General features: G+C 55.2%; 1 protein-coding gene and 1 long non-coding RNA gene across 3 annotated transcripts in view; one reads left to right on the forward strand and one right to left on the reverse strand.

Annotated features, from left to right (window-relative positions):
* Window positions 1–22,435, reverse strand: part of SIL1 (SIL1 nucleotide exchange factor) — a 106,876-nt gene that overhangs the window by 35,588 nt on the left and 48,853 nt on the right. For both annotated transcript variants that reach the window (XM_053956426.1, XM_053956425.1), the window contains exons 4-6: window positions 21,242–21,362; window positions 3,750–3,846; window positions 1,377–1,568 (exon numbers count right to left, since the gene is read on the reverse strand). In XM_053956426.1, coding sequence (XP_053812401.1) covers window positions 1,377–1,568; window positions 3,750–3,846; window positions 21,242–21,362 — 410 coding nt within the window. The remainder of the gene's footprint in view (window positions 1–1,376; window positions 1,569–3,749; window positions 3,847–21,241; window positions 21,363–22,435) is intronic.
* On the forward strand, window positions 17,026–17,800 carry LOC128795563 (uncharacterized). The gene is made up of 2 exons (XR_008433586.1): window positions 17,026–17,164; window positions 17,276–17,800. It is a non-coding gene; the product is annotated as an uncharacterized LOC128795563 (long non-coding RNA).

A 22,435-nucleotide genomic window follows, 5' to 3' on the forward strand; every position in this document is an offset into this window, starting at 1 on the left:
GCCATTCCCCCTCTCTGACCCCTTTGATGCTGCATGTGCTTCCCCTTGATGCTCCAGTCCCTGCTCCTCTGCCATTCTGAAATTGTTTGTCCCATCCTGTGCAGGGATTTTCTGCTGGAATAGTCCAGACCATTGTGCTGGAATCCAAGGCATCTCAGGGCATTTGGGGGTTGCTTTTTTAGCATGCTGGCCTGATGCTCTGGCACCCTTAATCAGGCAAGATTAGCCCTGAGTACAAATATGAAGCTCTTTGGGTGCCTATTGTTCACAGTTATTCTCTGAGTCACACAGATGCTGTCAGTGACACAAAAGCAGGGAGAACAAACAGCAAGGAAGCCTCTGCATGCCCACAACAGCAATTCAGAGTGGAAATTCAAGACAAAGAGCCCTGTAAATAACACTTCTATCAGCTGGCACATGGACTCCCTCTCCCACAGCAGCAACACTTCAGCTACCTGCCCCCAAAATACCACATTTGGCTCAACAAGTGGTGTTCCAGTGAAAGGGATTGCACTGGCACCTCCCAAGAGTTGTTTTATTCACCATCTGAAATGACAAAGTGCCACTGGAAACTGTCCCAGTGCACTCCAGACTCTCCCAGTCACTGGGGAGGGAGAAGCCAAGTCCCTTCTTACACGGCAGAGCAGAGGCTGGATGCCCAGACACCCTCCCAGGGGTGGCACCAAGGCAGGCACCAAGCCCAGGGGAGCAGAGCTCTGTGCCTGCAGCTGCATCCAAGAGGAGGAAGGAATGTGTGAGCTGAAAGCAGAGCAAGAGAGATCAGAAGGAGGGGGGAAAAGTGTGAGCACAAACCTGAGGAAGCGAGATGCCAGGAAATATGTTCACCCTCACACAGAGCTAATTAGCACAGCGAGGCTCTGCTTGCCACTGCTTACTCACACCAAGACAAAATAGGGGGTTTTGGGTGGCTGTCGCCTTCCCTGGTACAAAGACATTCTCTGTGAACTGATGTAAGGGCACCTACCATCAATCACAGCAGCTTTCCATGGAAGCAGAGAGAAAATAATTATTTTCTTAGCAGCCACCACTCTACTTACCCAAAAATGGAAGCTAAAACCCCATTTTGTAACATTAAGGAGATAAAAGAGGAAAAAGTGAGGATAAGGGAACCAGCCTGAGAACAGACAACAAATCAGGCAACCACTAGGATATTGCTGGCTCCTGGCACAAGCGATGATTAATTCCAACCTGGATATAAAATAAACCTGCACTAGTCCTCTGCTGTCTGTTATTGTCCCAGGATTATGGTAATTAAGCAATTTGTATTACCTGATACTGATAAGAAAAATAAAACCCCGTTTATGACACTGTATCCCCTGGATTTTACACAGTAGTTACTGAGGCATTCTTGTTACCTGGTGAACATAATATTCGAGATCATAAAGCGCTGCGACTTTTTCATCCAGCGTGGAGGCAGAGGTGTTGAATTTGCTGATTAATTTAACCATAATTTCATAATCTGTTTCTATCTTCATGTTCAGCTTTTCAAACTCCTCCTTCAGCTGCTCTATGGGCCGGAACTTCTTCCTCACCTCTTCCTCTCGGGCCTTGGAAACAGAAGGAGGAAACCAGATGTGAAGATAGGAGATGAAGAGAGAGACAAGACAGACACAGAAAGGAACACCAGCCCCAAATTCACAAAGGGAACCTGGCTGTCTGTGCCAATGGATTTATTGCTGTGCATCAGAGGTGCAGGGGCAGGGTTGGAGGGTCCTTCTGAGAAGCCCAGAAACCCAGTTAGCTGTGAGATACCCACAGTATGAGTGAGCAGTAGGGCTTTGTGCACCACTTCTACATCTCGACAGCATCTGTGCACCATTTTTGCATCCCATTTCCATCCAGCTCAACATGAAGCCCACAGGCAGCAGTACTGCTGTTCTCTGTTTGCCTGCAAGTGGATGTTCTCAAAACCTGGCTGCAAAAACCCCTGAAGCACCTCCCTGACCTTACAGCTGAACCTTTTAGGTACTGGACATGACACTGGAGAGCTCCAGAGGTCCCGTCCAGCCCAAAGTGCCCAGTGACTCCAAGGAGATCTCGGACACAGACAAAGACTCTTTCACCATTCCAAGCACTGAACACATTCCAGGAAGGCTCTGTCTCTCAGGGAGAGGTGTGGGGACAGAAGCTGTCAGAAAGGGAAGCAGGAGGAGCAGTGACAAGCTGGGGGCAGCTGACGTGCTGTGCCACGGGGCTTGGCCAGCAGACAGCCTGTCCTGAGCATGGCTCATCTCCCTCACAGTAACAGCACCCCAAGGGCTGCCCTGAACCAAGAGAGCTGACACAAAACATGTGGTGAGGAGGAAAGGATCTGTCAGAGATCTCAGAGAGCCCCAGAGGTGCAGGAACCTTAGCACTGGTGGCACTGGGGACAGAGCCTGCTGCTGCAGGGGACAGAAGCAGCAGAAAGGCCAGGCTGGAGCTGGGCTGCCCCAAGGACAGGAGAAAGGCAGAAAGCCCTTTTTGGAAGGGATTTGTCACAAATACCAAGATGTGTTTGTATGCAGAGTGAGCCCCAGCTGGAGGGTTTGCACATGTCCTGCTCCCCATGAGGGATCAGAAAGGGCTGGAGGAAAACCAAGTGAGCAATGGAGGTGAAAGCTGTATCAGTGGAATGACAAATTACCACAGGTACCACACCCAACCCACCCCACCCCGAGCTGCCTCTGCCGGAGCACAGTGTAATTCCATCTCCTCTGACACAGAGCCTTCAAGGATGGATTTGCCCTCTGCAAATCCACTGACTTCAAATGGAATACTTTAGGTCCATTAGGCGTAGCTGCTTTTAGTCCAGTTGCTGGGACAAAAGCTATTCTAGTGGGGGGGGGGGTGGTAAAATATGGCTTATTTTCACCTAATAAAGTATCACTAATTTTTGCATTTCAATGATCCTCATTTCCAGCAGCCCTGCAATCAATCAGCAATACTGCTACGGAAATAATCTCCCAGCAAATGAAATCATGCCATACTGCCACATAAGGGGAAAAAAAGCCTTTCTGTGACACCAAAACTTTAGAGCCTTGACTCCTCTTTGTTTTCATTTGAGTGAGCCAACACCAAGGCAGCAGGAGGAGCGAGGGTTAAGGAAATGCTGCTGAGGGGGAGAAGGGAAAGAGATTGTGATGCACCTGATGAGTCACACATCATCCCACCTATTTACTTCGGGTTGTGGGTTGTTTGTAACTAAATGGACAACTTGGAGCTTTGTGTAATGAAACTTCAGCCCCTGCTTCACCATGGCCATTTGGGTGTTGCTATGCAGGGCACAAGGCTGGAAACAGAAAGCAAGGAGAGTAGTGAAAGGGAAATACCCTCTGTAAATACCATCAGATGCAAACCAGTTCCCTTTGGGGTCTGCAGACATTTTTGTGAATTGAGCTGCAGTGAAACAGATAAATTACATTGTTCAGAGCAGAGCTGCCCCTGGATCCCTGGAAGTGTTCAAGGCCAGCTTGAATGGGGCTTGGAGCAACCTGGGATGGTGGAAGGTGAACCAGCTTTAAGGTCCTGTGCAACCCAAACCATTCACAGAATCTTAGAGTCATACAGAAAAGCCAGGGAACAATATCACTAAGAGGTTAGCAAAGGTATTTTAGGTCCATATGCACCACAAGATTAGTTTGCACAGTGCTTCCAAGCAATCTTATTAACCATTGTATTTCTCCAGCGTGTAACAGGGTGTGTTCACATCCCTGCACTGTGCATTGCTTTAGAAACAGGAAACTTACCTTCCTTTCTGCCTTCTCAATTTCCTTCATTTTAGCCAAGGCCTGTTGGAGCTCCTTAGATGTGAATGAATTTGCATCAACATCAACCTTGCCCAGCCTTGCAGAAGAAACAAAACAAACCAGAACATGTTACGAGTGAACAACTGCCTCTATTATATATTAAATATTCTATTTTCACTGTGACATTCCAGCAATGGCCAAGGACAGGAGGAAAGGAAGGAAAAAAACACCATGCTCAGGAAAATATTGGTCTGAGTGCTGGATTCTCTGTGGGGCTTGCAGAAACCTCACCCTGACAGTCAGGGGTTCTGCTGACACAAAATCTCAGGTACTACCACAATGCAAAGAGCTAATAAATCAATATCTCAGAATTTCATGTTGCAATACAGGAAGCAACCCTGTGCCACCAAATCACTGCTGATGTCTTGCAAGCTTCAACCTGGAGATTTCAGCTTATGAGCATTATACACAGAACCACACGAGACCTAAGAGCAACTTTCCAGTGACTGAAGGGGCTACAGAGAATAGAGGACTCTTTCTCAGGAACTGTACTGACAGGAAAGGGGGAATGGGATCAAACTGCAAGAGCTGGAATAGATTTGATGATGGGAAGAAGTTCTTTCTTGGGAGGGTGGTTGTCCCTGACACAGGGAGCAGTGCAGAGAGGCTGTGGATGCCCCATCGCCAGGAACATCCAAGGCCAGCTTGGGCAGGGTCCAGAGCAACCTGGTGTGGTGGGAAGTTGCTCAGGCTGAAAGCAGATGATCCTTAGGGGCCCTTGCAAGCCAAAGCATTCAAGGATTTGATCATTCCATGATCCCCATCTCTCCGTCTGGAGTGGCCCTGAAACTTCTGTGACATCACAGCTCCCAGCGTGTTGCAGGAGGAAGGTCCAGGTCCTGGAAACGAGCACAGCAGACACTTCACCTGCTGCCAGCGGCCAGTTCTCCCTCGCCCTTCGCTCTGCCCGTCAGTGCCGAGCTGTTGCTGCTGCCTGGGCTTTTGCTGACGCCTGCTCTGAAGCCAATCCCGGCAGGATGGGCACTGCTGCCCCAGTGGAGGTACAGTGCCATTCCAGGGAGGGGGGCACCCTGCTTGGGCAGGCTGCAGCCATGTGGGAATGGATGGGGTGGGACAGCAAGCCCAGCGTGACATTGTGCTGCCTCTTGCAGACGGTCAGAGACACCCTGGAGGAGATGGAAGTGGACATGGTGGTGCATGGAGAAGAAATGATGGAGGTGGACACACAAGACACTGCCGAGGACATGGAGGTGGACGTGGAGGACGACACCGAGGAAATGGAGGTTGATGAGAAGGATGAGGAGGAGCCCATGGTCCTCGGATGAAGATGGAGCCCCACGAGCAAGAGAAGCAGATGCTTCCCACGCCCAGCCCACCTGAGCCACTGCTGGCAGCAGAGTCCAGCGCTGCTGCATCCTTTCCTCCAGGACTGAGGGAGATGCTGGACACTGATATGACCCCTTTGTAATTACGTTCTAGGTTTAGAGGTTTTCTGTAAATATGTTTTAAAGTTTGTTACCCTATAGGCTCCCATGTAAATATGTTAGCAAGTTTGTTAGTCTATAGGCTCCCATGTAAATATGTTTGGAAGTTTGTTAGTCTATAAGCACCCATGTAAACCTGTTCTGTAGACTGTTGTTTTTATAAGGATTGTCCAAATAAAACATCTTCTGTAATTCCTAGCTTTTGCCTATCTTTGGGAAAAAAATACTGTTTCTTTTTAAAATCTCAGTTCTCTTTGCAAAGCCTTTGGGCCCAGGCGGCGTTTGCACCCTTGTGCTTTCCACTTGTTCTGGGTTGCCGGGGCTGGAGGTCCCCGGCGGGGCTGGCACGGCCACCCCGGGGCTGGGGGTCCCTGTGCACAGGGGGTCCCACCGACACCACTGCTGGCACTGGGCACTGCTGCTCTTCCTGGGCTGGGCCAGAGCAGTGTCCCCAGGAGCAGAGCTGTCAGCAGCAGAGAGGGGGCTCTGACAGCAGTGGCCCCTGCAGCAATGGCCCAAAGCAGGCAGGAAGCCTTCAGCCACCCTTGCTGCTGGAGCCACGGGGACTCCTGGACCGGGAGGCGGCATCGGGCCACAGGCATGCCAAATCCACCTTCATGCTCTGAAGGCCATGGCAGCCTTGGGAACTGCGGGACCCGGACCTGGGCTGCTGCAGGGGCTGATGTTTAAGGCTTGGAGCCTCCAAAGGCTCCGGCCTTGGCTTGCCAGCCCGCCTTGCACTGCCCTGTGCCCGCACTGATCAAGAGACAAAAGCCAAGCCAGGGCATCCTCACCCTGCCCCCATTCCTGCTGCTGGCAGCGGCCACTGGCCCCTGTCCCCCACTCGGCTGACAGCTGGAGGGGCAGGGCAGGCTGTGCCGGGCAGGGGGCGGGGGGCTTTGGGCCTGTGGGTGCTGCTGCTGCTGGGGGCCATGGGCCCACGTCTACCTTTTCCCTCTCTTCCCTCCTGTCACTTTCCCCATTTTCTCTCTCTGGGAGCTTGGCTTCTCTCTCTCCCGTCTGCAGGGTCAGCCACACGTGGGACCCTGCAGGAACTGCCTGAACTACAGGGAAGTGGGAGAGGACTCTTTCTCAGGAACTGTAGTCACAGGACAAGGGGGAATGGGATCAAACTGCAAGAGCTGGAATAGATTTGATGATGGGAAGAAGTTCTTTCTTGGGAGGGTGGTTGTCCCTGACACAGGGAGCAGTGCAGAGAGGCTGTGGATGCCCCATCGCCAGGAACATCCAAGGCCAGCTTGGGCAGGGTCCAGAGCAACCTGGTGTGGTGGGAAGTTGCTCAGGCTGAAAGCAGATGATCCTTAGGGGCCCTTGCAAGCCAAAGCATTCAAGGATTTGATCATTCCATGATCCCCATCTCTCCGTCTGGAGTGGCCCTGAAACTTCTGTGACATCACAGCTCCCAGCGTGTTGCAGGAGGAAGGTCCAGGTCCTGGAAACGAGCACAGCAGACACTTCACCTGCTGCCAGCGGCCAGTTCTCCCTCGCCCTTCGCTCTGCCCGTCAGTGCCGAGCTGTTGCTGCTGCCTGGGCTTTTGCTGACGCCTGCTCTGAAGCCAATCCCGGCAGGATGGGCACTGCTGCCCCAGTGGAGGTACAGTGCCATTCCAGGGAGGGGGGCACCCTGCTTGGGCAGGCTGCAGCCATGTGGGAATGGATGGGGTGGGACAGCAAGCCCAGCGTGACATTGTGCTGCCTCTTGCAGACGGTCAGAGACACCCTGGAGGAGATGGAAGTGGACATGGTGGTGCATGGAGAAGAAATGATGGAGGTGGACACACAAGACACTGCCGAGGACATGGAGGTGGACGTGGAGGACGACACCGAGGAAATGGAGGTTGATGAGAAGGATGAGGAGGAGCCCATGGTCCTCGGATGAAGATGGAGCCCCACGAGCAAGAGAAGCAGATGCTTCCCACGCCCAGCCCACCTGAGCCACTGCTGGCAGCAGAGTCCAGCGCTGCTGCATCCTTTCCTCCAGGACTGAGGGAGATGCTGGACACTGATATGACCCCTTTGTAATTACGTTCTAGGTTTAGAGGTTTTCTGTAAATATGTTTTAAAGTTTGTTACCCTATAGGCTCCCATGTAAATATGTTAGCAAGTTTGTTAGTCTATAGGCTCCCATGTAAATATGTTTGGAAGTTTGTTAGTCTATAAGCACCCATGTAAACCTGTTCTGTAGACTGTTGTTTTTATAAGGATTGTCCAAATAAAACATCTTCTGTAATTCCTAGCTTTTGCCTATCTTTGGGAAAAAAATACTGTTTCTTTTTAAAATCTCAGTTCTCTTTGCAAAGCCTTTGGGCCCAGGCGGCGTTTGCACCCTTGTGCTTTCCACTTGTTCTGGGTTGCCGGGGCTGGAGGTCCCTGGCGGGGCTGGCACGGCCACCCCGGGGCTGGGGGTCCCTGTGCACAGGGGGTCCCACCGACACCACTGCTGGCACTGGGCACTGCTGCTCTTCCTGGGCTGGGCCAGAGCAGTGTCCCCAGGAGCAGAGCTGTCAGCAGCAGAGAGGGGGCTCTGACAGCAGTGGCCCCTGCAGCAATGGCCCAAAGCAGGCAGGAAGCCTTCAGCCACCCTTGCTGCTGGAGCCACGGGGACTCCTGGACCGGGAGGCGGCATCGGGCCACAGGCATGCCAAATCCACCTTCATGCTCTGAAGGCCATGGCAGCCTTGGGAACTGCGGGACCCGGACCTGGGCTGCTGCAGGGGCTGATGTTTAAGGCTTGGAGCCTCCAAAGGCTCCGGCCTTGGCTTGCCAGCCCGCCTTGCACTGCCCTGTGCCCGCACTGATCAAGAGACAAAAGCCAAGCCAGGGCATCCTCACCCTGCCCCCATTCCTGCTGCTGGCAGCGGCCACTGGCCCCTGTCCCCCACTCGGCTGACAGCTGGAGGGGCAGGGCAGGCTGTGCCGGGCAGGGGGCGGGGGGCTTTGGGCCTGTGGGTGCTGCTGCTGCTGGGGGCCATGGGCCCACGTCTACCTTTTCCCTCTCTTCCCTCCTGTCACTTTCCCCATTTTCTCTCTCTGGGAGCTTGGCTTCTCTCTCTCCTGTCTGCAGGGTCAGCCACACGTGGGACCCTGCAGGAACTGCCTGAACTACAGGGAAGTGGGAGAGGACTCTTTCTCAGGAACTGTAGTCACAGGACAAGGGGGAATGGGATCAAACTGCAAGAGCTGGAATAGATTTGATGATGGGAAGAAGTTCTTTCTTGGGAGGGTGGTTGTCCCTGACACAGGGAGCAGTGCAGAGAGGCTGTGGATGCCCCATCGCCAGGAACATCCAAGGCCAGCTTGGGCAGGGTCCAGAGCAACCTGGTGTGGTGGGAAGTTGCTCAGGCTGAAAGCAGATGATCCTTAGGGGCCCTTGCAAGCCAAAGCATTCAAGGATTTGATCATTCCATGATCCCCATCTCTCCGTCTGGAGTGGCCCTGAAACTTCTGTGACATCACAGCTCCCAGCGTGTTGCAGGAGGAAGGTCCAGGTCCTGGAAACGAGCACAGCAGACACTTCACCTGCTGCCAGCGGCCAGTTCTCCCTCGCCCTTCGCTCTGCCCGTCAGTGCCGAGCTGTTGCTGCTGCCTGGGCTTTTGCTGACGCCTGCTCTGAAGCCAATCCCGGCAGGATGGGCACTGCTGCCCCAGTGGAGGTACAGTGCCATTCCAGGGAGGGGGGCACCCTGCTTGGGCAGGCTGCAGCCATGTGGGAATGGATGGGGTGGGACAGCAAGCCCAGCGTGACATTGTGCTGCCTCTTGCAGACGGTCAGAGACACCCTGGAGGAGATGGAAGTGGACATGGTGGTGCATGGAGAAGAAATGATGGAGGTGGACACACAAGACACTGCCGAGGACATGGAGGTGGACGTGGAGGACGACACCGAGGAAATGGAGGTTGATGAGAAGGATGAGGAGGAGCCCATGGTCCTCGGATGAAGATGGAGCCCCACGAGCAAGAGAAGCAGATGCTTCCCACGCCCAGCCCACCTGAGCCACTGCTGGCAGCAGAGTCCAGCGCTGCTGCATCCTTTCCTCCAGGACTGAGGGAGATGCTGGACACTGATATGACCCCTTTGTAATTACGTTCTAGGTTTAGAGGTTTTCTGTAAATATGTTTTAAAGTTTGTTACCCTATAGGCTCCCATGTAAATATGTTAGCAAGTTTGTTAGTCTATAGGCTCCCATGTAAATATGTTTGGAAGTTTGTTAGTCTATAAGCACCCATGTAAACCTGTTCTGTAGACTGTTGTTTTTATAAGGATTGTCCAAATAAAACATCTTCTGTAATTCCTAGCTTTTGCCTATCTTTGGGAAAAAAATACTGTTTCTTTTTAAAATCTCAGTTCTCTTTGCAAAGCCTTTGGGCCCAGGCGGCGTTTGCACCCTTGTGCTTTCCACTTGTTCTGGGTTGCCGGGGCTGGAGGTCCCTGGCGGGGCTGGCACGGCCACCCCGGGGCTGGGGGTCCCTGTGCACAGGGGGTCCCACCGACACCACTGCTGGCACTGGGCACTGCTGCTCTTCCTGGGCTGGGCCAGAGCAGTGTCCCCAGGAGCAGAGCTGTCAGCAGCAGAGAGGGGGCTCTGACAGCAGTGGCCCCTGCAGCAATGGCCCAAAGCAGGCAGGAAGCCTTCAGCCACCCTTGCTGCTGGAGCCACGGGGACTCCTGGACCGGGAGGCGGCATCGGGCCACAGGCATGCCAAATCCACCTTCATGCTCTGAAGGCCATGGCAGCCTTGGGAACTGCGGGACCCGGACCTGGGCTGCTGCAGGGGCTGATGTTTAAGGCTTGGAGCCTCCAAAGGCTCCGGCCTTGGCTTGCCAGCCCGCCTTGCACTGCCCTGTGCCCGCACTGATCAAGAGACAAAAGCCAAGCCAGGGCATCCTCACCCTGCCCCCATTCCTGCTGCTGGCAGCGGCCACTGGCCCCTGTCCCCCACTCGGCTGACAGCTGGAGGGGCAGGGCAGGCTGTGCCGGGCAGGGGGCGGGGGGCTTTGGGCCTGTGGGTGCTGCTGCTGCTGGGGGCCATGGGCCCACGTCTACCTTTTCCCTCTCTTCCCTCCTGTCACTTTCCCCATTTTCTCTCTCTGGGAGCTTGGCTTCTCTCTCTCCTGTCTGCAGGGTCAGCCACACGTGGGACCCTGCAGGAACTGCCTGAACTACAGGGAAGTGGGAGAGGACTCTTTCTCAGGAACTGTAGTCACAGGACAAGGGGGAATGGGATCAAACTGCAAGAGCTGGAATAGATTTGATGATGGGAAGAAGTTCTTTCTTGGGAGGGTGGTTGTCCCTGACACAGGGAGCAGTGCAGAGAGGCTGTGGATGCCCCATCGCCAGGAACATCCAAGGCCAGCTTGGGCAGGGTCCAGAGCAACCTGGTGTGGTGGGAAGTTGCTCAGGCTGAAAGCAGATGATCCTTAGGGGCCCTTGCAAGCCAAAGCATTCAAGGATTTGATCATTCCATGATCCCCATCTCTCCGTCTGGAGTGGCCCTGAAACTTCTGTGACATCACAGCTCCCAGCGTGTTGCAGGAGGAAGGTCCAGGTCCTGGAAACGAGCACAGCAGACACTTCACCTGCTGCCAGCGGCCAGTTCTCCCTCGCCCTTCGCTCTGCCCGTCAGTGCCGAGCTGTTGCTGCTGCCTGGGCTTTTGCTGACGCCTGCTCTGAAGCCAATCCCGGCAGGATGGGCACTGCTGCCCCAGTGGAGGTACAGTGCCATTCCAGGGAGGGGGGCACCCTGCTTGGGCAGGCTGCAGCCATGTGGGAATGGATGGGGTGGGACAGCAAGCCCAGCGTGACATTGTGCTGCCTCTTGCAGACGGTCAGAGACACCCTGGAGGAGATGGAAGTGGACATGGTGGTGCATGGAGAAGAAATGATGGAGGTGGACACACAAGACACTGCCGAGGACATGGAGGTGGACGTGGAGGACGACACCGAGGAAATGGAGGTTGATGAGAAGGATGAGGAGGAGCCCATGGTCCTCGGATGAAGATGGAGCCCCACGAGCAAGAGAAGCAGATGCTTCCCACGCCCAGCCCACCTGAGCCACTGCTGGCAGCAGAGTCCAGCGCTGCTGCATCCTTTCCTCCAGGACTGAGGGAGATGCTGGACACTGATATGACCCCTTTGTAATTACGTTCTAGGTTTAGAGGTTTTCTGTAAATATGTTTTAAAGTTTGTTACCCTATAGGCTCCCATGTAAATATGTTAGCAAGTTTGTTAGTCTATAGGCTCCCATGTAAATATGTTTGGAAGTTTGTTAGTCTATAAGCACCCATGTAAACCTGTTCTGTAGACTGTTGTTTTTATAAGGATTGTCCAAATAAAACATCTTCTGTAATTCCTAGCTTTTGCCTATCTTTGGGAAAAAAATACTGTTTCTTTTTAAAATCTCAGTTCTCTTTGCAAAGCCTTTGGGCCCAGGCGGCGTTTGCACCCTTGTGCTTTCCACTTGTTCTGGGTTGCCGGGGCTGGAGGTCCCTGGCGGGGCTGGCACGGCCACCCCGGGGCTGGGGGTCCCTGTGCACAGGGGGTCCCACCGACACCACTGCTGGCACTGGGCACTGCTGCTCTTCCTGGGCTGGGCCAGAGCAGTGTCCCCAGGAGCAGAGCTGTCAGCAGCAGAGAGGGGGCTCTGACAGCAGTGGCCCCTGCAGCAATGGCCCAAAGCAGGCAGGAAGCCTTCAGCCACCCTTGCTGCTGGAGCCACGGGGACTCCTGGACCGGGAGGCGGCATCGGGCCACAGGCATGCCAAATCCACCTTCATGCTCTGAAGGCCATGGCAGCCTTGGGAACTGCGGGACCCGGACCTGGGCTGCTGCAGGGGCTGATGTTTAAGGCTTGGAGCCTCCAAAGGCTCCGGCCTTGGCTTGCCAGCCCGCCTTGCACTGCCCTGTGCCCGCACTGATCAAGAGACAAAAGCCAAGCCAGGGCATCCTCACCCTGCCCCCATTCCTGCTGCTGGCAGCGGCCACTGGCCCCTGTCCCCCACTCGGCTGACAGCTGGAGGGGCAGGGCAGGCTGTGCTGGGCAGGGGGCGGGGGGCTTTGGGCCTGTGGGTGCTGCTGCTGCTGGGGGCCATGGGCCCACGTCTACCTTTTCCCTCTCTTCCCTCCTGTCACTTTCCCCATTTTCTCTCTCTGGGAGCTTGGCTTCTCTCTCTCCTGTCTGCAGGGTCAGCCACACGTGGGACCCTGCAGGAACTGCCTGAACTACAGGGAAGTGGGAGAGGACTCTTTCTCAGGAACTGTAGTCACAGGACAAGGGGGAATGGGATCAAACTGCAAGAGCTGGAATAGATTTGATGATGGGAAGAAGTTCTTTCTTGGGAGGGTGGTTGTCCCTGACACAGGGAGCAGTGCAGAGAGGCTGTGGATGCCCCATCGCCAGGAACATCCAAGGCCAGCTTGGGCAGGGTCCAGAGCAACCTGGTGTGGTGGGAAGTTGCTCAGGCTGAAAGCAGATGATCCTTAGGGGCCCTTGCAAGCCAAAGCATTCAAGGATTTGATCATTCCATGATCCCCATCTCTCCGTCTGGAGTGGCCCTGAAACTTCTGTGACATCACAGCTCCCAGCGTGTTGCAGGAGGAAGGTCCAGGTCCTGGAAACGAGCACAGCAGACACTTCACCTGCTGCCAGCGGCCAGTTCTCCCTCGCCCTTCGCTCTGCCCGTCAGTGCCGAGCTGTTGCTGCTGCCTGGGCTTTTGCTGACGCCTGCTCTGAAGCCAATCCCGGCAGGATGGGCACTGCTGCCCCAGTGGAGGTACAGTGCCATTCCAGGGAGGGGGGCACCCTGCTTGGGCAGGCTGCAGCCATGTGGGAATGGATGGGGTGGGACAGCAAGCCCAGCGTGACATTGTGCTGCCTCTTGCAGACGGTCAGAGACACCCTGGAGGAGATGGAAGTGGACATGGTGGTGCATGGAGAAGAAATGATGGAGGTGGACACACAAGACACTGCCGAGGACATGGAGGTGGACGTGGAGGACGACACCGAGGAAATGGAGGTTGATGAGAAGGATGAGGAGGAGCCCATGGTCCTCGGATGAAGATGGAGCCCCACGAGCAAGAGAAGCAGATGCTTCCCACGCCCAGCCCACCTGAGCCACTGCTGGCAGCAGAGTCCAGCGCTGCTGCATCCTTTCCTCCAGGACTGAGGGAGATGCTGGACACTGATATGACCCCTTTGTAATTACGTTCTAGGTTTAGAGGTTTTCTGTAAATATGTTTTAAAGTTTGTTACCCTATAGGCTCCCATGTAAATATGTTAGCAAGTTTGTTAGTCTATAGGCTCCCATGTAAATATGTTTGGAAGTTTGTTAGTCTATAAGCACCCATGTAAACCTGTTCTGTAGACTGTTGTTTTTATAAGGATTGTCCAAATAAAACATCTTCTGTAATTCCTAGCTTTTGCCTATCTTTGGGAAAAAAATACTGTTTCTTTTTAAAATCTCAGTTCTCTTTGCAAAGCCTTTGGGCCCAGGCGGCGTTTGCACCCTTGTGCTTTCCACTTGTTCTGGGTTGCCGGGGCTGGAGGTCCCTGGCGGGGCTGGCACGGCCACCCCGGGGCTGGGGGTCCCTGTGCACAGGGGGTCCCACCGACACCACTGCTGGCACTGGGCACTGCTGCTCTTCCTGGGCTGGGCCAGAGCAGTGTGCCCAGGAGCAGAGCTGTCAGCAGCAGAGAGGGGGCTCTGACAGCAGTGGCCCCTGCAGCAATGGCCCAAAGCAGGCAGGAAGCCTTCAGCCACCCTTGCTGCTGGAGCCACGGGGACTCCTGGACCGGGAGGCGGCATCGGGCCACAGGCATGCCAAATCCACCTTCATGCTCTGAAGGCCATGGCAGCCTTGGGAACTGCGGGACCCGGACCTGGGCTGCTGCAGGGGCTGATGTTTAAGGCTTGGAGCCTCCAAAGGCTCCGGCCTTGGCTTGCCAGCCCGCCTTGCACTGCCCTGTGCCCGCACTGATCAAGAGACAAAAGCCAAGCCAGGGCATCCTCACCCTGCCCCCATTCCTGCTGCTGGCAGCGGCCACTGGCCCCTGTCCCCCACTCGGCTGACAGCTGGAGGGGCAGGGCAGGCTGTGCTGGGCAGGGGGCGGGGGGCTTTGGGCCTGTGGGTGCTGCTGCTGCTGGGGGCCATGGGCCCACGTCTACCTTTTCCCTCTCTTCCCTCCTGTCACTTTCCCCATTTTCTCTCTCTGGGAGCTTGGCTTCTCTCTCTCCTGTCTGCAGGGTCAGCCACACGTGGGACCCTGCAGGAACTGCCTGAACTACAGGGAAGTGGGAGAGGACTCTTTCTCAGGAACTGTAGTCACAGGACAAGGGGGAATGGGATCAAACTGCAAGAGCTGGAATAGATTTGATGATGGGAAGAAGTTCTTTCTTGGGAGGGTGGTTGTCCCTGACACAGGGAGCAGTGCAGAGAGGCTGTGGATGCCCCATCGCCAGGAACATCCAAGGCCAGCTTGGGCAGGGTCCAGAGCAACCTGGTGTGGTGGGAAGTTGCTCAGGCTGAAAGCAGATGATCCTTAGGGGCCCTTGCAAGCCAAAGCATTCAAGGATTTGATCATTCCATGATCCCCATCTCTCCGTCTGGAGTGGCCCTGAAACTTCTGTGACATCACAGCTCCCAGCGTGTTGCAGGAGGAAGGTCCAGGTCCTGGAAACGAGCACAGCAGACACTTCACCTGCTGCCAGCGGCCAGTTCTCCCTCGCCCTTCGCTCTGCCCGTCAGTGCCGAGCTGTTGCTGCTGCCTGGGCTTTTGCTGACGCCTGCTCTGAAGCCAATCCCGGCAGGATGGGCACTGCTGCCCCAGTGGAGGTACAGTGCCATTCCAGGGAGGGGGGCACCCTGCTTGGGCAGGCTGCAGCCATGTGGGAATGGATGGGGTGGGACAGCAAGCCCAGCGTGACATTGTGCTGCCTCTTGCAGACGGTCAGAGACACCCTGGAGGAGATGGAAGTGGACATGGTGGTGCATGGAGAAGAAATGATGGAGGTGGACACACAAGACACTGCCGAGGACATGGAGGTGGACGTGGAGGACGACACCGAGGAAATGGAGGTTGATGAGAAGGATGAGGAGGAGCCCATGGTCCTCGGATGAAGATGGAGCCCCACGAGCAAGAGAAGCAGATGCTTCCCACGCCCAGCCCACCTGAGCCACTGCTGGCAGCAGAGTCCAGCGCTGCTGCATCCTTTCCTCCAGGACTGAGGGAGATGCTGGACACTGATATGACCCCTTTGTAATTACGTTCTAGGTTTAGAGGTTTTCTGTAAATATGTTTTAAAGTTTGTTACCCTATAGGCTCCCATGTAAATATGTTAGCAAGTTTGTTAGTCTATAGGCTCCCATGTAAATATGTTTGGAAGTTTGTTAGTCTATAAGCACCCATGTAAACCTGTTCTGTAGACTGTTGTTTTTATAAGGATTGTCCAAATAAAACATCTTCTGTAATTCCTAGCTTTTGCCTATCTTTGGGAAAAAAATACTGTTTCTTTTTAAAATCTCAGTTCTCTTTGCAAAGCCTTTGGGCCCAGGCGGCGTTTGCACCCTTGTGCTTTCCACTTGTTCTGGGTTGCCGGGGCTGGAGGTCCCTGGCGGGGCTGGCACGGCCACCCCGGGGCTGGGGGTCCCTGTGCACAGGGGGTCCCACCGACACCACTGCTGGCACTGGGCACTGCTGCTCTTCCTGGGCTGGGCCAGAGCAGTGTCCCCAGGAGCAGAGCTGTCAGCAGCAGAGAGGGGGCTCTGACAGCAGTGGCCCCTGCAGCAATGGCCCAAAGCAGGCAGGAAGCCTTCAGCCACCCTTGCTGCTGGAGCCACGGGGACTCCTGGACCGGGAGGCGGCATCGGGCCACAGGCATGCCAAATCCACCTTCATGCTCTGAAGGCCATGGCAGCCTTGGGAACTGCGGGACCCGGACCTGGGCTGCTGCAGGGGCTGATGTTTAAGGCTTGGAGCCTCCAAAGGCTCCGGCCTTGGCTTGCCAGCCCGCCTTGCACTGCCCTGTGCCCGCACTGATCAAGAGACAAAAGCCAAGCCAGGGCATCCTCACCCTGCCCCCATTCCTGCTGCTGGCAGCGGCCACTGGCCCCTGTCCCCCACTCGGCTGACAGCTGGAGGGGCAGGGCAGGCTGTGCCGGGCAGGGGGCGGGGGGCTTTGGGCCTGTGGGTGCTGCTGCTGCTGGGGGCCATGGGCCCACGTCTACCTTTTCCCTCTCTTCCCTCCTGTCACTTTCCCCATTTTCTCTCTCTGGGAGCTTGGCTTCTCTCTCTCCTGTCTGCAGGGTCAGCCGCACGTGGGACCCTGCAGGAACTGCCTGAACTACAGGGAAGTGGGAGAGGACTCTTTCTCAGGAACTGTAGTCACAGGACAAGGGGGAATGGGATCAAACTGCAAGAGCTGGAATAGATTTGATGATGGGAAGAAGTTCTTTCTTGGGAGGGTGGTTGTCCCTGACACAGGGAGCAGTGCAGAGAGGCTGTGGATGCCCCATCGCCAGGAACATCCAAGGCCAGCTTGGACAGGGTCCAGAGCAACCTGGTGTGGTGGGAAGTTGCTCAGGTTGAAAGCAGATGATCCTTAGGGGCCCTTGCAAGCCAAAGCATTCAAGGATTTGATCATTCCATGATCCCCATCTCTCCGTCTGGAGTGGCCCTGAAACTTCTGTGACATCACAGCTCCCAGCGTGTTGCAGGAGGAAGGTCCAGGTCCTGGAAACGAGCACAGCAGACACTTCACCTGCTGCCAGCGGCCAGTTCTCCCTCGCCCTTCGCTCTGCCCGTCAGTGCCGAGCTGTTGCTGCTGCCTGGGCTTTTGCTGACGCCTGCTCTGAAGCCAATCCCGGCAGGATGGGCACTGCTGCCCCAGTGGAGGTACAGTGCCATTCCAGGGAGGGGGGCACCCTGCTTGGGCAGGCTGCAGCCATGTGGGAATGGATGGGGTGGGACAGCAAGCCCAGCGTGAGATTGTGCTGCCTCTTGCAGACGGTCAGAGACACCCTGGAGGAGATGGAAGTGGACATGGTGGTGCATGGAGAAGAAATGATGGAGGTGGACACACAAGACACTGCCGAGGACATGGAGGTGGACGTGGAGGACGACACCGAGGAAATGGAGGTTGATGAGAAGGATGAGGAGGAGCCCATGGTCCTCGGATGAAGATGGAGCCCCACGAGCAAGAGAAGCAGATGCTTCCCACGCCCAGCCCACCTGAGCCACTGCTGGCAGCAGAGTCCAGCGCTGCTGCATCCTTTCCTCCAGGACTGAGGGAGATGCTGGACACTGATATGACCCCTTTGTAATTACGTTCTAGGTTTAGAGGTTTTCTGTAAATATGTTTTAAAGTTTGTTACCCTATAGGCTCCCATGTAAATATGTTAGCAAGTTTGTTAGTCTATAGGCTCCCATGTAAATATGTTTGGAAGTTTGTTAGTCTATAAGCACCCATGTAAACCTGTTCTGTAGACTGTTGTTTTTATAAGGATTGTCCAAATAAAACATCTTCTGTAATTCCTAGCTTTTGCCTATCTTTGGGAAAAAAATACTGTTTCTTTTTAAAATCTCAGTTCTCTTTGCAATGCCTTTGGGCCCAGGCGGCGTTTGCACCCTTGTGCTTTCCACTTGTTCTGGGTTGCCGGGGCTGGAGGTCCCTGGCGGGGCTGGCACGGCCACCCCGGGGCTGGGGGTCCCTGTGCACAGGGGGTCCCACCGACACCACTGCTGGCACTGGGCACTGCTGCTCTTCCTGGGCTGGGCCAGAGCAGTGTGCCCAGGAGCAGAGCTGTCAGCAGCAGAGAGGGGGCTCTGACAGCAGTGGCCCCTGCAGCAATGGCCCAAAGCAGGCAGGAAGCCTTCAGCCACCCTTGCTGCTGGAGCCACGGGGACTCCTGGACCGGGAGGCGGCATCGGGCCACAGGCATGCCAAATCCACCTTCATGCTCTGAAGGCCATGGCAGCCTTGGGAACTGCGGGACCCGGATCTGGGCTGCTGCAGGGGCTGATGTTTAAGGCTTGGAGCCTCCAAAGGCTCCGGCCTTGGCTTGCCAGCCCGCCTTGCACTGCCCTGTGCCCGCACTGATCAAGAGACAAAAGCCAAGCCAGGGCATCCTCACCCTGCCCCCATTCCTGCTGCTGGCAGCGGCCACTGGCCCCTGTCCCCCACTCGGCTGACAGCTGGAGGGGCAGGGCAGGCTGTGCCGGGCAGGGGGCGGGGGGCTTTGGGCCTGTGGGTGCTGCTGCTGCTGGGGGCCATGGGCCCACGTCTACCTTTTCCCTCTCTTCCCTCCTGTCACTTTCCCCATTTTCTCTCTCTGGGAGCTTGGCTTCTCTCTCTCCTGTCTGCAGGGTCAGCCGCACGTGGGACCCTGCAGGAACTGCCTGAACTACAGGGAAGTGGGAGAGGACTCTTTCTCAGGAACTGTAGTCACAGGACAAGGGGGAATGGGATCAAACTGCAAGAGCTGGAATAGATTTGATGATGGGAAGAAGTTCTTTCTTGGGAGGGTGGTTGTCCCTGACACAGGGAGCAGTGCAGAGAGGCTGTGGATGCCCCATCGCCAGGAACATCCAAGGCCAGCTTGGACAGGGTCCAGAGCAACCTGGTGTGGTGGGAAGTTGCTCAGGTTGAAAGCAGATGATCCTTAGGGGCCCTTGCAAGCCAAAGCATTCAAGGATTTGATCATTCCATGATCCCCATCTCTCCGTCTGGAGTGGCCCTGAAACTTCTGTGACATCACAGCTCCCAGCGTGTTGCAGGAGGAAGGTCCAGGTCCTGGAAACGAGCACAGCAGACACTTCACCTGCTGCCAGCGGCCAGTTCTCCCTCGCCCTTCGCTCTGCCCGTCAGTGCCGAGCTGTTGCTGCTGCCTGGGCTTTTCCTGACGCCTGCTCTGAAGCCAATCCCGGCAGGATGGGCACTGCTGCCCCAGTGGAGGTACAGTGCCATTCCAGGGAGGGGGGCACCCTGCTTGGGCAGGCTGCAGCCATGTGGGAATGGATGGGGTGGGACAGCAAGCCCAGCGTGAGATTGTGCTGCCTCTTGCAGACGGTCAGAGACACCCTGGAGGAGATGGAAGTGGACATGGTGGTGCATGGAGAAGAAATGATGGAGGTGGACACAGAAGACACTGCCGAGGACATGGAGGTGGACGTGGAGGACGACATCGAGGAAATGGAGGTTGATGAGAAGGATGAGGAGGAGCCCATGGTCCTCGGATGAAGATGGAGCCCCACGAGCAAGAGAAGCAGATGCTTCCCACGCCCAGCCCACCTGAGCCACTGCTGGCAGCAGAGTCCAGCGCTGCTGCATCCTTTCCTCCAGGACTGAGGGAGATGCTGGACACTGATATGACCCCTTTGTAATTACGTTCTAGGTTTAGAGGTTTTCTGTAAATATGTTTTAAAGTTTGTTACCCTATAGGCTCCCATGTAAATATGTTAGCAAGTTTGTTAGTCTATAGGCTCCCATGTAAATATGTTTGGAAGTTTGTTAGTCTATAAGCACCCATGTAAACCTGTTCTGTAGACTGTTGTTTTTATAAGGATTGTCCAAATAAAACATCTTCTGTAATTCCTAGCTTTTGCCTATCTTTGGGAAAAAAATACTGTTTCTTTTTAAAATCTCAGTTCTCTTTGCAATGCCTTTGGGCCCAGGCGGCGTTTGCACCCTTGTGCTTTCCACTTGTTCTGGGTTGCCGGGGCTGGAGGTCCCTGGCGGGGCTGGCACGGCCACCCCGGGGCTGGGGGTCCCTGTGCACAGGGGGTCCCACCGACACCACTGCTGGCACTGGGCACTGCTGCTCTTCCTGGGCTGGGCCAGAGCAGTGTCCCCAGGAGCAGAGCTGTCAGCAGCAGAGAGGGGGCTCTGACAGCAGTGGCCCCTGCAGCAATGGCCCAAAGCAGGCAGGAAGCCTTCAGCCACCCTTGCTGCTGGAGCCACGGGGACTCCTGGACCGGGAGGCGGCATCGGGCCACAGGCATGCCAAATCCACCTTCATGCTCTGAAGGCCATGGCAGCCTTGGGAACTGCGGGACCCGGATCTGGGCTGCTGCAGGGGCTGATGTTTAAGGCTTGGAGCCTCCAAAGGCTCCGGCCTTCGCTTGCCAGCCCGCCTTGCACTGCCCTGTGCCCGCACTGATCAAGAGACAAAAGCCAAGCCAGGGCATCCTCACCCTGCCCCCATTCCTGCTGCTGGCAGCGGCCACTGGCCCCTGTCCCCCACTCGGCTGACAGCTGGAGGGGCAGGGCAGGCTGTGCTGGGCAGGGGGCGGGGGGCTTTGGGCCTGTGGGTGCTGCTGCTGCTGGGGGCCATGAACCCAACAGGGCCCCAAGCTCAGCCCCTGCGGGGCAGCTGCCCTCAAATCCCCACACTCCCCAAGTATCCCCATCACAGATGGTTGTGGGTAATCCCACCTACTTCAGGGGAGAAATTCCCCGTAGGAACTAAACCAAGGGTTCCAAGGGGAAAGTCAGCACCAGCTGACATTTAAAGCACCTTTACAAAGCTGGCTGCAGGGCAGGTGTGATCTCCAGGGCCTCTGGCAGTGCCTGGTGTGCAGCTGAGGCTGTGGGGCTGCTCCCAGCGGGACACAGCACCGGGCTCAGGCCAGCCCTCAGCCCCTCACAGCTGATCCCAAGGGGGAGGCTCAGAAAGCACTTTCAGACCAGTTGCTGCAGATATTTCAAAGGACTAAATGTCATTCAAAGTAGCCATGTTATCAATTTTGTTCCGGTGTCGACGCATGAGAAGCCATGAAGGTGCCACTGAAAGTGCACTAAGGGCACCTCCACTGCCATCCCAAAGGGATCACAAAGGACAGGGCTCTGCTTTCAGCACTGCTGAGCTCCTAACCCAGCAGCTGAGTCCCAGGAAGAGGCAGTAACTGAGTGCGGCCTCTTAACAAAAGTCATGAATGCCACAGCCCACCCAACCCAATGCCTTGCATGTCTACCTTTTCCTTCTTCTCTCTTCCCTCCTGTCACTTTCCCCATTTTCTCTGTCCAGGAGCTTGGCTTCTTTCTCTCCTGTCTGCAGGTTCAGCCGCACGTGTGACCCTGCAGGAACCGCCTGACCTACAAACAAAGGTCACGTTATTTCAGAGCGCTGCATTACTCCAGCTTTGGGAGGAACTGGGAGCTGAAGGCACAGGCTCCTCCCTGGGAGAAGGGGAGAAAAGCTTCATCCCATACTGTGAGGAGTGGGATATTCACCACTGACGCCCCTCCCATCCAGCAGCACCCCTAAGGTGCTGCTTTTTCCTCCCAGAAATGCCACCCGAGCCACCAAAGGTGTCCCTGTACTGCTAGGCTGGCTCTGATCCACAGTGGAGGTGGAACCCTGAGCCCAGCAGACACTGGTTCCTTCCTCTCTTCTGGCCCAGGTCCTAGGAGAGCACTAAAACTTCACACCAGGAATGGATTTGGAGGCTACATGGAGAAAGGGGAATTGTTGCTGATTGGGGCAGACAGAATAAAATGAAGGTGCCAAAGGGAAATCAAAGCATCCCGCAGAGTACAGCCAGGTACGCTGCACATCAAGGCTGCGCTGGTGTGGAAATACTGTATTAAAAGGAATTTATGATCACTGCTATCTGCCAACAAAAATACACAGAATACATTAAGCTTTGGTTTTAAATTCAGAAAAGATTGGAAATTCAGAGTGGTTTTCAGCAGTTCACCACAAACACATCTCAGTGGCCAGCCCAGCACTGGGGTGAAGAGGAGGCAATATTTGGTTACTACTTCTTGATGGCATTTCTTCTTCTCTCAGTGCAGGAATTCTGCCTGCCCAGGACAGCAAGGCTGCAGCTGAACAGCCACAGAGCTGCTCACAGATGGACAGACAGACCATAGCTGCTCACCCTCCTCCCTCCTGAGGATTCCTTATTCAGCCTTTCCTTTCTCTCTTCCTTTTACCTAAACATATACCTGGGATAGAGTAACAGCTTGCAGGAGACAGGGAGCATCTCCTACCAAAGGGAAGACAAGGGTAATTATTTTGTAGAATAAATACATGTACTTGCAGACAAAAAGCTCTGGTCTCAGGAACAACTGGATTGATCCCTCCCTGTTCAAGACCAAAGAGACATTTCCCTGATCAAAGGACCTGGTGCTTCTTATGTAAGACTGGGATGTTTGTGACAATT

This window comes from Vidua chalybeata, chromosome 15 (genome assembly GCF_026979565.1).
Source record: "Vidua chalybeata isolate OUT-0048 chromosome 15, bVidCha1 merged haplotype, whole genome shotgun sequence".
NCBI lineage: Eukaryota > Metazoa > Chordata > Aves > Passeriformes > Viduidae > Vidua > Vidua chalybeata.